The 16,026-nt window shown below is 41.7% G+C and overlaps 2 protein-coding genes, 1 long non-coding RNA gene and 1 gene segment (V, D, J or C); 2 read left to right on the forward strand and 2 right to left on the reverse strand.

Moving 5' to 3' along the window:
* Positions 1–34: 34 nt before the first annotated feature.
* On the reverse strand, positions 35–4,889 carry LOC133151435 (uncharacterized). 2 transcript variants are annotated; one of them, XM_061274457.1, is made up of 10 exons: positions 4,713–4,754; positions 4,539–4,617; positions 3,960–4,059; positions 3,255–3,605; positions 3,084–3,182; positions 2,881–2,995; positions 2,603–2,712; positions 1,845–1,987; positions 489–1,774; positions 35–407 (listed from the first exon to the last, which is right to left on the reverse strand). In XM_061274457.1, exons 1-10 carry the CDS (start codon positions 4,747–4,749, stop codon positions 322–324), a joined length of 2,406 nt encoding a protein of 801 aa, XP_061130441.1. In that variant the 5' UTR covers positions 4,750–4,754; the 3' UTR covers positions 35–321. The 2 variants fall into 2 exon arrangements, with proteins under 2 accessions (XP_061130441.1, XP_061130442.1); XM_061274458.1 differs by lacking the exon at positions 3,960–4,059 and having other exon boundaries at positions 4,713–4,889.
* Positions 4,890–6,314: 1,425 nt separating this feature from the next.
* LOC133151436 (group XIIB secretory phospholipase A2-like protein) lies at positions 6,315–9,212 on the forward strand. The gene is made up of 4 exons (XM_061274459.1): positions 6,315–6,631; positions 7,042–7,130; positions 7,249–7,414; positions 7,847–9,212. The coding sequence occupies exons 1-4, from the start codon at positions 6,370–6,372 to the stop codon at positions 7,963–7,965; spliced, it is 636 nt and encodes a 211-aa protein (XP_061130443.1). The 5' UTR covers positions 6,315–6,369; the 3' UTR covers positions 7,966–9,212.
* LOC133151437 (Ig kappa chain V region 3374-like) lies at positions 8,729–10,569 on the reverse strand. The segment is given in 2 exon segments: positions 8,729–10,299; positions 10,416–10,569. Coding segments are annotated over 2 exon segments (360 nt in total).
* A 28-nt stretch (positions 10,570–10,597) lies between these two features.
* Positions 10,598–11,891, forward strand: LOC133151438 (uncharacterized). Its single transcript, XR_009713907.1, has 2 exons — positions 10,598–11,107; positions 11,494–11,891. It is a non-coding gene; the product is annotated as an uncharacterized LOC133151438 (long non-coding RNA).
* The last annotated feature ends 4,135 nt before the right edge of the window (positions 11,892–16,026 follow it).

A 16,026-nucleotide genomic window follows, 5' to 3' on the forward strand; every position in this document is an offset into this window, starting at 1 on the left:
TGGATGGTTTGATGGATAGACACCCCAATGCACCTCAATTTGCATGACATTTAATTGTAATTACTTCATTATGTGCTCAAAATAAAAAAACATCGTATAAACATATTCAATATACAGTAATACAAAAATAAATTTTAAAAAATGTACCTAGAATAAAGACTGACTTCAAAAGTCACGTCAACTGGAGCGTCCATGTTTTGTGTAGACAATACAAAACCAACCCAGACATTTTGCTTTGTTGCTTTCCCCAAAGACAAATTTGGTACATGAGAACCCACTTAAATATCTGCCGTAACTGAAGAAAAATTGAAGACTAATCAGTTACGGTCCGTCTTGCTGATATGGGCTCAGTGACAGGAAGAGTGTTTTCAGGACTGAATTTGAAGTTCCTGGTGATGAAGAACCTCCTAAATGAAAAAGACAACTTGCATCACAACTCATCAGTTTCTCATCATGGTATTCATGAGCATTCTGTTGGGTCCTCTTACCAATGGAAGGAGCATCGCTTTGAGCGGTATCTGAGGAAAGAGCTGCTGGCTGGTACAAATGATTTGGTTGAGACATGGATGGTGGCGAGTGGAAACCGAGAGGGGTGGCAAACAGGCTGAAGAGAGAACTAGCACGAGGCTGGTCTGGTTCAGCGGTCGTTTTTATGGGATCTTGGCATTTGACGTTAGTAGACTTGGGAGAAGCTGTCAAGTTGTGGGTTATGGATGAAATTGTTGAATTCTGAGCGTCATGGATGGTTCTTGCAAAAAGGCTTTTAAATGGCGTTTGCAAGGTTTGATTAGGTGCAGACACGCTAAGGCAGTCAGTTTTACAATGTGTTGTAGTTCCACTAGAACAATGTACCTTTGGCGCCTCGGAAGTGAGAGTAGATTGTGTGTGACACTGCAGAGGAAGGTGATTGTTTTCTGAGAAGGGGCTGGCAAGTGCAGCGGGAACCGAAGCACTCTCTTTAAACTGTGTGGACCTCTGAGATGACGGACTAAGGGAATGGAAATGATGCAACTGACGGGACTTGGAGGGTGGTGAGTGTTTCTGAGGAGATATCAGGTGAGGGGGGCTTGAAAAAAGGCTTTGTAAGCCCCCCTTGGAGGACTTGAGCTGTTGAGCACTGTCTGTTGTTAGATGCTGGGTTTTGTCTCTTCTCGGACTCTGAAGAGGGCTCCTAGGTCTTGTGTGTTCTGCTCTCATGTTTTCTGGAGACTCCTCTGCTTCTGTGACTTTTGAAGTCGTAGTAGGCACTGCCGTATCGTCACAATGACTGTCTTGAGCCACTTTGAGGGCTGTTGTATTTTTTAAAGTCTCTCTCAGCACTTTGTTTTGTGTACCTAATAAATTGGAAGCTTTGTTATTTGGGCTTGCCGAACTCCGCTCGTCTGCTGGAGTGTAAGATACGACCTGAAGCGTTGGTGCAGCATTGGTAGGTGAGCCACTCCAAGTTGAGCTATCTGTGGATGTAGATGCTCTGAGGACAACTTTAACTGAGTAAGGGACCTCACAATGATTTTCTGAGTCACTGCAACCAGGGGAAGCGGGAAGGACAGGGAAGATAGTCGGATTTGGACTTATGGGAGTTTTGAAGACGCCGGACGACTGAAGGCCCAGCACTGCTTCAACAGAATATAAAACTGGTGGCTCAGGACTGAGGTTACTTGACTGGCAAGCTGGTTCACATGGCTGACCATCTTCTTGAATGACATCATCTACTTCTTCACTCTGACATGTTTCCTCGTTTGCATTTGAGGTGGCACTGTTATAAAAGTTGAACCTGATGAAAAAAAAAACAATTATTTTATTGTGAGTCCAGCTGCAATTCTACATATTGAGTTAGCACATACTTGAAGGGCTGTTCTATGTTATCAGACGCCTTATTTTCTTCTTCGAGATTGGGTGCTTGCGTGACCTCCGGCTCATCTACTGTCACGGACTGAACTGAAGACTGCTCAGTTTTCTTGGCAAGCTCCATTTCATATTCCATAAACTGCAGAAAAAGAAATGGGAAGTAGTTTGGAAGTTGTGAAATTGCAAGAAGTACGCAACTAACTGCGCACCCTTTGGAAATATTGCATTTTGGCATTAATTGGTCATAAAATGTGATCTGATTTTCATCTAATGGACACCATTTTCTTGGAGCAATACCACACAATTATGTGGACATGTTTTTTTGTTTTCTGGAAGTCATTAGATTTCTCTTCACCTCACAATGCACTTGCCACGTGAAGGGAGAGTAGCAGCAGTGCTAATCTGCCATACTATGGACTGATGAACATCAAAACTTGACCCTTGTCACTGTTTCCACCTTCGTACAAGTGAGTAATTCTGAACTGTAGATGACATTTTAGATAAGTCCTGGTTTGGACAGGGTAACCAGCATCTCCAATCTTATCATTCATCGGATAGTAGTTTTGATGAGTCGAGACTGATTCATCTAAATGACTTTTGTTTGGCGTTAAACGTACCGCACTTGTTGTGACGTGTGATTAGGATCAGATCAAAATTGATGATAAATTTATGGATGAATCAATGTCATTCCAAAGAGTTTTTCCTATTTATTCTTGCAATTGAAAGGCGAACAAAGCAAACTTTATACACCCACCTCATTCAGCAATTTCATGGTGATGTCATTAAGCGGCTCATGAGAAAACCTACAGTCGTCTCCTTTAGAGCACTTTCCCTTTTTATGGAAAAATTTGCATGGGAAGGACCGTGCATAGCTGTTAAGGATAATATTAAAACTGAAACACTTTGGCCTCTACCCTAATATGAAACTTGACCCAAACAGCAGGTCCGCGTAGCCTATGCTACATTCTACCGAAGCGTCTTTACCTGTAGTGGAGTCCACTATGACTTTGTTTTGGCTAAAGCAAAGGATATTGTGCATAAACGGGCATTTCTCCCCTTTCATGCAGGCTCCCTGCATGTAATACTTGCAACGCGTTTTGACGAGATCGTTCTCAGGCTCAATATGTTGCATTTGACAGTTGTCACCCTGCAACAAGAGGAAGAGAATACAGCAATTTATCAACACCTTACATACTGAAGTTTTGTTGGATATCAGTTTCCAGTACATCACCCACCTTGATGCACTTTCCATGAAGAAAATGTCGGCAAACCATTTGTTCATTCACCAACAAAATATTCTGTTCCTTAAACTCGTCTGTGAAATATTTGACTGGCTAAAAAGAGAAAGAACTTTAAGAATGGCAGTAAATTCAGCCACTTGAATCTGTCACAATTATAAATCTCACCCGAGTCTTAATTCTGTTCTGTATATGATTTCTGCGTTCTGTTCTGTCTGCAGGTTTCCTTGAACTTTTTGTCTGATGGCGTCCCCCTCCATTTTGTGGCTGTCCTCGCTTCTGCTGTCGACCTTTCTGCTGCTTGGTCTGTTTTGTCTGTTGTTGCCGGTTGCCATTGTGGTTTGTTTGAAATTTGGGGCCACTGTAACTGACCTGATTGGCACAGTTATATGCTGAGCCCTTGGTGAAGCCAGCCCTTTTATTCTTGTGGTCAGTGAGCTGCACATGATAGTCAAATGTCTTGGAATAATCTTGGGTGTCCAAATTGGGCTTGCTTGCCTGTGTCCAGTTACGTTGCTTCTGTGAAAGGAATGTGAGGGTTATCACTTTACAGTGGAAAATTCTCACAGCACCCCATCCAAAAATGTCACAATTATATACTGTACTCTAAACTAATATAATTGTTTAGTTAAACTCAAGATTACACACAGTGTATGAAAGACACTTTTTCCCTCATTGTCCAACATGAACTCATACAATTTTTGTTGTTGTTCTAACTAAACCAGCTGAAATTATCAAAGGGATGTGCTGGATTTTGGGAGAAGGATTTATGTCAGCAATTTTTCATGACTTTCTTTCCAAGTCAGAAGTATAGATACATTGCTTTAGCTTTGTAAATAAATGGCCTACGTGAAATGTTTTGTATACGCTTACACAAATATACTGTACTAGTAGAAATTGTGGCCAATTTCCCCTGACGGAACTGGTGTAATCAAGTTTGGAGGCTTCCTTGCTCACACATGCCTTTTCAGGTCTGCTAATAAATGTTGAACACAACAGATTCTGCTCTGTGACGGCCATTCCATGAAAACATTGACTTTTGATGTTCTTAAGACACTTTGCAGCCAGTTTGGCAGTATGTTTTACGTCATTGCCCATTTCTGAACCATTTGCACCCAAGATTTAAGATGTTGTTTCATTATTTCCACGTTTATTTTGTCAATGCACCAGTCCCTCCTGCAGCAACTCAAACCCACAAGAAAATCTATCAAGAGAGAAAGTTAGTGAACAGCGTCAGTGTGGCCCTAATGTGATTATACTGTAAAATTTCAGCATTTAGTTAACATTTAAATTATGCCGTCTGCTCTTAACAAGCTCTTCACTCTTTCGCAAGGACTAAGACAAAAGCAGCCATTTGACCGTCTGGCGCAGCATTAATATGCAAAATATGAAAGTACATTTAGATTGTGGTTAAATGCTAATGCTTGTGAGGTTTTACACGGTTTAACATACCTTTGTATGGGGACCAGGTTGCTCACCCTCGCTCGTCCTCTTTTTGCTTGTAGTACTTTGAACCTTGCCAATGTCGCCCCTTATAAGAAATGAATGAGTTAAAAGTACCATTAGCGAGGCTTAATGTACAAGTGTATCAAATGGAAACTTAAATACGAAGGTTGCCGCTACTACCTGACTGTAAAAGACGACTGATCATTTTTCTTCGCATCACTTCCAGAGAGACTCGCGAAGAGGTTTGTGAAAGACATTATGACAAAAACAAAATAATGTTTTTCAGTTTACGTCTCATTACGATTCCGATTTGGTCTTGTCGCGTAAATTTGGCGTCACAAAACTTTGCTGCGTTCGTGGTCCCTCGGACGTTTTCGTTTTCTTTGAAATGAGTTCAAACTATCTGTGGTATCTGTGGTGATTACAGAAACATAAATAGGGCTGCATATAAAAAATAAGATTAAGTGTATTAAGTAATAAGTAGAAAGAATTAAATGTTCAGCTAAGAAATTATATTGATTGGGTAACACATGCCAATATACTTGTTTGTTTCAAAGGGGTCAGTACAGCACAACATGCTTTAATATATATAATTTCAATATTTCTATATTTATCTTCTATGATTCATGGCTAACCTTACCACCGAATGAAGCATTAGACGCAAGGAGTTATAAATGATAATGATATACTAAAAATGTTTGTAAAAAAATAAATCTGAAAACGGAGAGGGGGGGTGGCAATAAGGGGTTTGTTTTTGGGTTATGGAAGTGGATCTTCTATACATGATTTGAGAAATGTAGTATAATGGAAAAGAAAATACAAGATTTAACATGTATGCACATATTTTGTCCATAATTCAAATGGCATTTCGGACATACATCTGTTTAGGAACTGTGTGGCACGATGTGGCCGACCAATGGCACTTAAGTTGCTCATCCCTCACCTATTTGATATATTTGCTGACACTTTGGAGACTTACTCAAATTTGACCCATTGGAAATTAGAAGTTCAATACGTTTAGATTCATCTTCATGTTGTCTTTGGACTCAGTTGGCTCATAAAAGGTGATTCTTCATGGTGCTTTGCTGCACGATCAAGGGAACGACACTGTAAAACATGCAGTGGCGTTAAAGTGTAACGCAACAAAATTATACTCGTCATGGTTACCATGTCTCATCACAACATCAAGTATTTTAAAATGCTGAGTGAATATTATTGTCTTCCTCTATACTGGTTTAATAATGGCAATACATACTGTAATCACGAAGTTGCAAATCATTTCTACTGTATTGTTACGCAGTTGCAAATAATACTGGTACTCTTGAACGTTGGCGGGTTAACTTGATTGACCCTGGACATGATCTGCTTCTTTTAAAATCGTTTTGTCAAATTAAGACCATTATAAGTATTAAAACACACACATCAGATACAAAGACTAATGCAACGCTCTTAGTGTTCCATTTAACTAAAAAATAAATTGCAAACATTTCTTTGGCGTTTGGCTTACTGTATTCCCCGTTTCCATGGTACATACTATTGTTATTTTGGTGATACCTCACTGGACCAGGAGCACACCTGACCAACTGAGAAAACTTCCCCAAACCTAACAAGAGTTGTGAGTTTGTTTTAAATAAGTGAGACTACAGTAAATCTAATGAAATCAGATTGAACAGTGCACTGTATGAATGCGTGCCATTAATCAAAGAGTGATTACAAGTTCTGCAAGACAAAACCTGGACTTTGTTCCTCCACATGTGAGGTTGTCCTGACGTCTGCATGCTCAAAGTTCAGGTTGTGCGATTTCACTACTCAGCTTTTAGTTTGCGCGCTGAACTGTATGAGGTGCAGGATGACCCGTTTGGCCCTCATTTCTACCCTCCTGCTCCTGTTGCTGAGCAGTGCAGTCACTCAAGAAACCGAGGAAACTGTCGCAGCAGCATCACCTCCAACTCCGGCATCCAATGGCAAGGAGGAAGACGACACAGACTGGGGCCTGAACTCTCTGAGAGGCGGCTTTGAGGCTGCTACCGGTTACTTTGACTCAATTCTGGAGTTCATGGGTGGACGGGATGGACTCTGCCAGTATCGCTGCCGATATGGTGAAGTAGATTTGATGCACAAAGTAACATAGAATGTGGGTCAGTTGATCCAGCGTTGTCAGAGCTTTGCTGTCTTGAAATGATAAACATTTAATATTGGCATTGTTTTATCAGTGTTAGCGTTCAGGAGTTAATTTGGTCATGCTGATCAGATGAAGACAATAATACATATATACATACACCACAGTGACAACCTATATTTGTTATCAAGTTAAAAAATAGTACAACACCCTTTTACAGGGCGCCTGATATTATCAATGTTGTTATCATCTGGGAGGGTCAGAAAATGGACTGTGACCTTAGCTGATAGCAAAATGGTTTCATGCTGTTATCTGATTTTTCAAGACATGTTGGACCCCACAATATATTTATATACGTACATGTGATGTTGGATTTTTCACCTTTCTCAGGTAATCCTCCAATTCCACGTCCTGGGTATCAGATGCCTGAGCCTGATGGGTGCAGCTCATATTTCTTTGGTCTCCCTGTTCCAGAGGGGGTATGTATTTGTTGACCTAAAAATTTCATCAAAACCCGTTTTCAAATGACCTGATTCAAAACTTAATCTTACAGTCATTCATGGTGTATGATTACGGCAACCTTTTGTTGTGCCCTAGATGGATATGGGAATCCCCGCCATGACCAAGTGCTGCAACCAGCTGGACATGTGTTATGATACCTGTGGCTCAAACAAGTACCGTTGTGACTCCAAGTTCCGCTGGTGCCTCCAGAGCATCTGTACCGACCTCAAGAAGAGCCTTGGTTTCGTGTCCAAAGTTGAAGGTTGGTATCCTCTCTTCATACCATTTCCTCATACAATACTCACCTTGTTGAATGTTTGAGGACCATTTGTTGCATTGTAAAAAAGACACACACAAAAAACTGGCTTCTCTTAAATCTAAGTTGCTGAATGATGTCTAACATTTCTATTTCTTTGTAAGTCACTGATGGTTAAATCAGAGCAATCCAATAAATGAGTTGCTTTTAAATGCTTTCAATAAGTTGACAAACGATTTGTGCTCAAAAGTTTTTTTTTAATCCATAAATGAGGGGAACGGTATTTGTTTTTTTCAGGATTATTGCCCACTGCTTAACAAAACAAGAGCTAAAACAGCCTAGTTTAAAAGTTGTGAGTTTAAAAATGTAGTGTTTCCTGGTAGGTACTGTTGATAATGCTGCTGACTTCCACTCTTGTCCATTACTTTCTCTCATCAGCATGTGAAACGGTGGCGGACACTTTGTTCAACACAGTGTGGACTCTGGGCTGCAGACCCTACATGAACAGCCAGAGAGCATCATGCTATTGCCAAGGAGAAGAGAAAGATGAACTCTAACCTATATCATATTACTATGAAGAAGACAGTGGAAGTTGCAGTAGCATATCAAAAGTACTATTAAGTACACTAGTATAAGTGGTATTGCAATGAACAACTGCAATGGTATTTTTTGAATGACAATATTGTTGTATTTTCAAAGTACTGTTCTGCTCTATCAGCAATGCTGTTTATTTATACTTCTAGGTGGGGATAACAATCATAACATGACATTCGTTTTGTTCCAAATACCTTTTAAAAGTGTATTGTATTGACAGTGCTGTAGATAAACTGCATAGCGTACGCTCGAAATAACCTTTGCTAACTATATTAAACTTCCGTTTGCTTTAATTTCACTTTTAGCAACAAGCTTTTTCATCCATTAATTTATTTGTTTTTGTTCAACGGATTACTTGCCATTCACTGGGTGGATGAGTCATTGGCCAGAAATTGAGGCTAGGCTGGTTAAGGAAGAAAAAAGAAGCCATGTTCTAACTTCTTTTACCACTCCCTTATTTGGGCAATAACTAAGCCACTCATAACATGCATAACATGCTTAGAAAACATCAGTCACCAGTAAGGCCTAATTTCTTCTAATAATATCATTAAAATCCAGCTTTTAAGATGTTTGTCTCCTGATCTCTAGTCATTGTGTCCTTCCATCTGTCATACAAACTACTTTAAAAGCACTTTTTGCAAGGGTTAACTTGAGCAGCAAAAAGTAGCGAGGGTTGCGCACGTTCATAATGTTGATTGTTCGGTAGGGTTCATTGGTATTCACGAAGACGTTCACAAGACTTTTGCATTTTAATAGGCGTCAACATATTTTCTTATCGTAAGAAACTGTTTACAACCTTTTAGGAATCCCGACAAAATTCACAATATGCACAAACAGTGAGTTCAGCTCTGTGAGTTGCCATGGTTCCAGAACCAGATGTGGCGCTTTCATCCTTCTGTTCTTCTTCTCGGGTATTATTTTATTTCAATTCAAGTTACAGTAATTGGTTGGTTTTCTAAATGATGTTGTAAGATTATGGTGCTGAACCATTTTTAGATGTTTAATTTGGGTCATCGAAAATGTTCGTTGTTGTTCGAAAATGTTGGTGGCAAGCGCCGATGTGTGAAACCTGACGCCAAGAATGTAAATCCAAGAAAAAAAACACGTTTCTGAATAATATACAATAGTAAATATTTATGCTACATGAACTACCGTTTTTTTCCATGTATAATGCGCCCCCATGTATAATACGCACCCTAAAAGTGGCATGTTGATGCTGGAAAAAATCCTGTACCCATGTATAATACGCACCCAAATTTTGACTCCTACTTAAGTCCGTGAACGTAAAATTATTTCAGAAAAAAGATCATCTTTGGGAACAACCGGATGTTATTCTGCCGGTCAGTATCACTGCGCATGCGAGAAAGTAATGTAATGGCGGCCTCCGTATGATATCCGGATTTAAAAAAAATAATAATAAAAAAAAAAGATTTTTTTTTTTTTTTTTATGTACCCATGTATAATGCGTACCCCAGATTTTAGGACAATAAATTTGTTAAATTTTGCGCATTGTACATGGAAAAAAACGGTATATTAAAAACAGCTAGAATTTGCAATTTCTGTAGAAATTGCCTGTGAAGGCGAAGAAGCTGAATAAAAACTTGGGGAATGCTGCAGAATTATGTCAAATGATACTGACAGTCACGGTGCCACCACCGTCCTGAACTTGTCTCTCTTAACGATGTCCAACAACGTCACTCGCCACCAATCCAATAACCTGTATGTAATCCCCCTCGAGCGCAATGTTACTGTTGTGACAGCTAAAAAGCAGTAGAAAATTTGTGGTGATGTGTATTTTTATGAGGACATTTTTTTATATGTTATATTGTAATAAATAGTTCAATAGACATAAATAGTCTTGAATCAAACTTGAATTCTGACCAGTTATGTTGAGCAATCTTCTGTCTTCTGCTTTTCACTTGCCACCTTCTACAGACCACTTTCACTTCTCTCAAAAGTCCAAGGAGGTTTTTGTACGTCTCTGAGTCACCGTGTCGACCTGTCACCGCTGTAGTAGGCGAAACAGTAGTATTCGGCCAGGTCATCTCTCTGGACATCTCTGATGGTCAGAGTGTAGTCAGAGCCGGATCGAGTGCCGCTGAATCTAGATGGCGCGTCTGAGAATTTTGATTTTGCGGAGTAGATGAGCAGTTTGGGAGCCTGTCCAGGTTTCACTTGGTACCAACTGAGATCGCTACCAATGTTTTGACTCCCTGTGGCCCTGATGGTCACGCTTCCTCCGAGAGAGACAGACATGAGTCTGTCCGTCTGCCTCAGAAAATTCTGGGCAGAAGATCCTGAAATGAGATGAATGAGAACCCAACTGCCACCATGAAGCAACACCAAATGTCAAGTCAAACTAGTCATTCCTATGAAATATTCTGCTCTGACACCAAGTTTCAAAGAGTCTCACCAGGAATCAGCAGAGCCCAAAGGACAAGCGCAAGTGCGGAAGACCACATTCTGACTCGTAGTGCGAGTGGTGTTTGCGCAAAAGGAGTGCTGCAGACTTTTTGAAGAAGCGCAGAAGCTCATGCAAATGAGGCTGCGAACGCAGCTGGCATTTATGAAAGCGAGAAGATATCACTTCCTCCTTTTTTGGACTTTTCCACGTCTGAGTGCATCAGTAGCTGCGCTGTACTTAGCAAAAATGAACATGGTTTTGCTCACAATCATCTTCATCGGGGTAGCGCACGAAAACAATTGTCAATTTAGACTCTAAATTTTAGAGTCATGATTCTCTGCTAGTGTTGGACAAGTTCCACTATTATTACGCAGCCGCCCTCTTGTAGCATGTGAGAGAATTACTGAAAGAAATACAATTAACATTTCCAGTGTGGGCCATTGTGGTGGTCTTTGAGAGCAAAAATATTTTTTGAGCTGATTCATCATGTTTTAGAGATGGCAGAGGAGCATGCAAATGAAGCTGCGAGCGCACCTGCCTTTGTGAAAGTGCGAGGCCGCCACTTCCTGTTTGGACTTGTGCTTTTCGGTATTACAGCAAATCATTGCTCATTGACAGTAGATGAGTTTTTGTACGGACGGCTCACCGCTTTGCATCACTGTGGTGGAGTTTCACTGAAGAAGGAACCAAACTTATCCTTGGTGAGTACTATTTACTTGATTATCTATTATTTTGCATCAAAATAATTGATAATTCTCCAGTTCCTTAGCCAGCTTTTGGAAAACGACTAACATTATTTTTGTCAATTTTTACAAAACAAACGCCCAGCCCTTTCTTGAGTAACAGCTAAAATCCTAATTTGATATTAGCTGTTAACGGCTATTTCCCAAAGTGTAGCTGTACCTACAATGCAATGATGGAATAATGTTTATTATGACCGTTTGGTCGTTTTTTGCCCGGTGAAAAGGTTAGTGTTTCATAAAGTGTGTTCTTGTAAATTCACATGAGCCGAACCGTGACCTAAGTGACATTGAAAGTGTGTGCAATTGGAGAAAACTGCTTGTCTCTTGTCCTGTCCCCCTGACAGCGGGTGAGGTGCATCGGCCCACCGTGACCCTCTTCCCTCCTTCCAAGGAGCAGCTGCAAACGGAACAGGCCACAGCCGTGTGCCTGGCCAAAGGGGGCCCCCAAACTTGGACCCTGGGTTGGAAGGTTGATGGCGCCCCCGCTACCTCGGGGGTATCGCACAGCTCCCTGGAAGAGGCTGATGTAGGTGGGCTTTACAGCTGGACCAGCACCTTGAGCCTCTCACCGGACCAGTGGCGCAAGGCCCAGTCAGTGAGCTGCGAGGCCAGCCTAGCCGGGCAAAACCCTGTCACGCAAACACTGCCGAACCCAGGACAATGCTCAGAGTAGAGCCTGAATTCGTGTCTGTGTCTTTGCGACGTTGAAGCATTGTGAAATAAAAATGTCTGAGTATCATCATCTGTCTCTGTAGCAGCTGCTTATCAGAAAAGGGAAGCAAACTTGGTAACACGACATATTAATGTCTCACCAAGCACATTTATATTGTACAGGTAGTCTCGAGAGAAATAAAATGAAACAAAACGATGAATTTATCATGGCACATAGACAGAGTATAGTTTGCACTATAAAAAAATTAGTAACCACATATAGTTGTAATTAAAATTCAAAATGAATACATTAATATTGTATTATGTATTGCAAATCTATATATGAACACAGCCTAATTCAAAACTATGTTTTGCTCCTAAGGAATGAGGAATAATGAAAGCATTAATGTCATATATAAAAACGTAATGTTGTCTTGGATGGAAAAACAATCATCACAATGACACATTAATGGGAAAAATGCAACGAAGAACCTTTTTTTCCCTTCACCTGTCGCGGTCAACCTTATTCTTGTCTTTGTGACGTCACGTGGTGGTCGACGTCCGAGTAGCATCAGAACACGCAATCTTATTGTGACTGGTATAGTCCGTCCATCATTTGCTTTGGAGTCGAATTTGTTGACTGCAAACTATTTGCGTGGAATATTCTCTCCTGTGAGCGATGGGACTGGCCGCGCGCCTTGTGCGTATTCTTGCGTTGAGCGCCGCGTGGACTTTGTCAAGTGAGTAATTTGCGATTTCGGAGTTGGATTGGTACGGAAGAGGATTACGGCCGGTGAAGAAAAAAAAAAGAGGGGGACAGGATTCTGATTTTAAAGTGAGAATTCTTTGATCAGAAAGTGGGTATTCTCACTTTAAAGTCTGAATTGTGACTTTAAAGTCTGAATTCTCACTTGAAACTCTAAATTTTCACTTTAAAGTCAACATTTCGACTTTAAAGTGAGAATTTAGACAATTAAGTGACCAATGATTTATTTAAGGTCTCCTGGATGATTTTGATCTTTTCTTGTTTAACGAGCAAATGACGTTACCGGCAAATCCATTATGACAAACTAAAAGTATAAACTACGTCACCACATTAGCGTCGATCCAACTAAGCAGGTTTGTGCCCGGTTCGAAGCCCAAAAGGTGACGTCCCCCGGCCCCCTTTATCCTGGTGAAGTGCTTGCTTTGTTTGCCCTTCCCGAATAAAATCTCGACAAAAATAAAAATGAAGTTTTTCGTTGCTCAGAGGTTGTAGTCAAACGGGCCAAATGACGTCACGTCCCCTCGGAAAGCCGGCGGCGTGCGCGCGTACGCGAGCTCGACGTGTGCGCGCCTGCTGTTTGTAAGTTGTGCGAGGGCAAGTGGAAGGCACCTCGCCACTGTCCGCGGGCCCCTCGTGGACTCCCAGACGATGAGAAAGCGCTCGTGACGCTCGTTCTTTCATCGGGGGCCGCTTTTGTTGTATTTATTGCTTTGTTTTTCTATTTTCATCCATTCAATGTTTTACCAAGTGTGTCCATTGAGAACACTTTCTCGTTTTCAATGGCGACCTGGAGGCAATGTGTGTGAAGTGTCTTGCCCAAGGACACAACGACATGATGATGATATATCTTTATTTCGAACATATTTAAAACATAAAAAGAGAAAAATTTAAGTCCATGAAACAAACTGTGCTGGTGGAGAGATTTGAGGACCGAAAAAACAGTTTCAAGAAGTGGATTGCATCTCCAAACTCTACTGCTGCTACAAGTTTTGTTGCAGCCCAGAAGATGATAAACCATTCACCGATAGCGAGTAGATGAAGGATTCATTCATTAAATTACCAGAGTGCCTATTTTCGGACAGTGAGGGAAAGGGTGATTAAAATAGCAAACACTATCACCGATCAGCAAATCAAGGACATCAATTCAGCTCCAGCTTTCTCAATTGCCTGCGATGAGTCGTACGTGACCGATATCGATCAGACAGCTCTGCTATGCAGGTACGTGAACGCTATCGTACTACATCAGTTGTCCCGTGGTGCCTAATTCTCTCCAGGATGCGCTGCAGGGAGAATAGACATTCAATTATTAATGTTCATTTTTTATTTCTAGCCTGCTTGATTATTTCAATAGTAGGCATACAGCTTATGTATTGACAGTCTATGTAGCCTTATAAAAGGCCTTTAGATTTTTGCGACTCCAGATAGGTATGGTTTTCTTGGGGGGGCAATATGGCTCTTTGAACATTTTGGGTTGCCAACCCCTGCCTGACGTAAAGAAATAAAAAAGTGACTTGCAGGAAAACCAAGTTTGGTTACCCCCAACTTGACTTGACGTTCTCCCATTTCATTGCTGTGTTTTCTCCATTACGCTAACAAAGAAGCCACATCAATAATGTGGGGCTCAGGTTCATAGAGCAAGCAGTACATAAATCATCCACACGAAGGCGTATTTGAGCATGTCTTTTGTGGGCTAAGTGTAGAAATTAGTGTCATTTAGTGGTGAGCTAATAGAAGGCAACAACCAAAAAGGGAAAGCGCGTGCCTTTTGATTCACTGCGTCACAAGCTGCCTGCCACATTGTCGATGCAAGCAAAATGCCACCACAAACGTATTAATCTCAAGCTTCTTTTCTCTATTTTAACGTTATCCTTTTGACACGTGATCCATTTTGATTTTCGTCCAATAGTCACTGGCAGTGAGGTGTGTACAGTGTGTTGTTTGCATTTGAATGCCATTTAGGACTTGAAAAAATAACATGGGAGAATGTCATCGTAAGTGCAAATGGAGAAACATGCACTGGAATGAATGCTGGTTACGAAAATAACCTAAATTCGTTTTAAAGAAATACCGATTGGATTGACCCACTACTTGGGTTAATCTGAACCAACTTTCTGTCTTTTGAAACAAAACTCGATACAAATGCCAAGACGCTGCTGACGTTATGCTAGTACGTCATACAAGTAAGTCTCAAATGTGTCCTCAGCTGATCCAGGCTCAGCGTGTGAAGAAGACTGGCTCCCTTTCGGCTCCAGTTGCTACAAGAAGATGGAGACCCCCAACGGTTGGCTGGGGGCTCGGGACGACTGCGTCTGGGAGGGCGGCGACCTGGTCTCCGTTGCCTCGTCGGCCGAGGAAGCCTACGTGAAGGGGATAATGGGGGACGTCCCTTTCTGGATCGGACTCTCCAATCTGGTGAGACAGAAGCGCAAGCAGTTGATTCTCTACTGGTACGCGATTGACAAGCGGGATTGGTCTCTGCAGAATTGCGACGAGGCTTGGTGTCAGTATGACAAGGAGCAAAAGAAGCTGACTTGGTCCGATGTCCGCGTGACTGTGACCTACTCCAACTGGGCTGAAGGTCTAAACGGAAAGTAAGAAGGTTACGTTTTTGCATCCTTTCACTGTCAAAATGTCCTTTTCCAAAATGGGAAAGAGCATCGTGATGAGGGGGAAAAAGAGCTTTTGTCAATTTTTCATCAGAAAGTAAGAGGAAATACTGAGATGCTTTTCACGACTTCTCCCTACAGCTCCGACGTGGAGTCCTGCGCGTACGTCAACCTTGGCGTGGACCCCACTAATCAGCAAGGAAAGTGGCGACACGGCTCGTGCGGATCCTCGTTGCCATACATGTGCGAGCGCTCGCTGGACGGTAAGCCCGCACGAATTATATGATGATGTCAAAAGGAACATTTCAAACGTGTGGTCTTTCTGCAGACTGCCTGGAGGGCAGGCAGTGTTCCTTTAAAGACGTCGGTTACGATCGAGTGGAGAGTGAGTGGCTGCCACGCTTGTTTTTACTCCTGCACCGTCCCGCCGTGCTTTTCCAATCCAAGTTTGTTTGTGGCTTCAGCTTCCTCCTGCGACCCTGGTGACTTTCTGTTCGACAACTCTTGCTATCATTTTGGGCGGGAGAAGATGAATTGGCAGCCCGCTGAGGACTTCTGCAAGGAACGCAAAGGTCACCTGGCCAGCGTCCACTCACAGGACAAAGTTAAATTCCTGGGTGGTGAGCGCCAAGACAAACCGACAATTCCACGATCTACCCGCAATGCTCACCAGCATCTTTGCAACTTGCGCTTGTTCTGCTTTTCTCAAGCTCACATAAGCTATCGACTTGGTTGGGTGGGACTCGCGAGGAAGAATGGCAATTATGAGTATACTGATGGAACATCTATCGTAAGTGAAATGTTTAAGTGACTTAAAAAGTTGTCATTTGTCCAGAATGATATGATATGAATGA

The sequence above is a fragment of the Syngnathus typhle genome, linkage group LG3 (genome assembly GCF_033458585.1).
Source record: "Syngnathus typhle isolate RoL2023-S1 ecotype Sweden linkage group LG3, RoL_Styp_1.0, whole genome shotgun sequence".
Taxonomy (NCBI): Eukaryota; Metazoa; Chordata; class Actinopteri; order Syngnathiformes; family Syngnathidae; genus Syngnathus; species Syngnathus typhle.

Excerpts from the sequence above, each read along its gene's own strand:
- LOC133151435 (XM_061274457.1), bottom strand. The coding sequence starts at position 4,749 with ATGCGAAGAAAAATGATCAGTCGTCTTTTACAGTCAG. Across the intron at positions 3,606-3,959 it reads TACTAGTACAGTATATTTGT|AAGCAACGTAACTGGACACA; the intron begins GTAAGCGTATAC and ends TTCCTTTCACAG. Across the intron at positions 408-488 it reads AAGCGATGCTCCTTCCATTG|GAGGTTCTTCATCACCAGGA; the intron begins GTAAGAGGACCC and ends TTTTTCATTTAG.
- LOC133151436 (XM_061274459.1), top strand. The coding sequence starts at position 6,370 with ATGAGGTGCAGGATGACCCGTTTGGCCCTCATTTCTACCCTCCTGCTC. Across the intron at positions 7,131-7,248 it reads GTCTCCCTGTTCCAGAGGGG|ATGGATATGGGAATCCCCGC; the intron begins GTATGTATTTGT and ends GTTGTGCCCTAG. Across the intron at positions 7,415-7,846 it reads TTTCGTGTCCAAAGTTGAAG|CATGTGAAACGGTGGCGGAC; the intron begins GTTGGTATCCTC and ends TTCTCTCATCAG.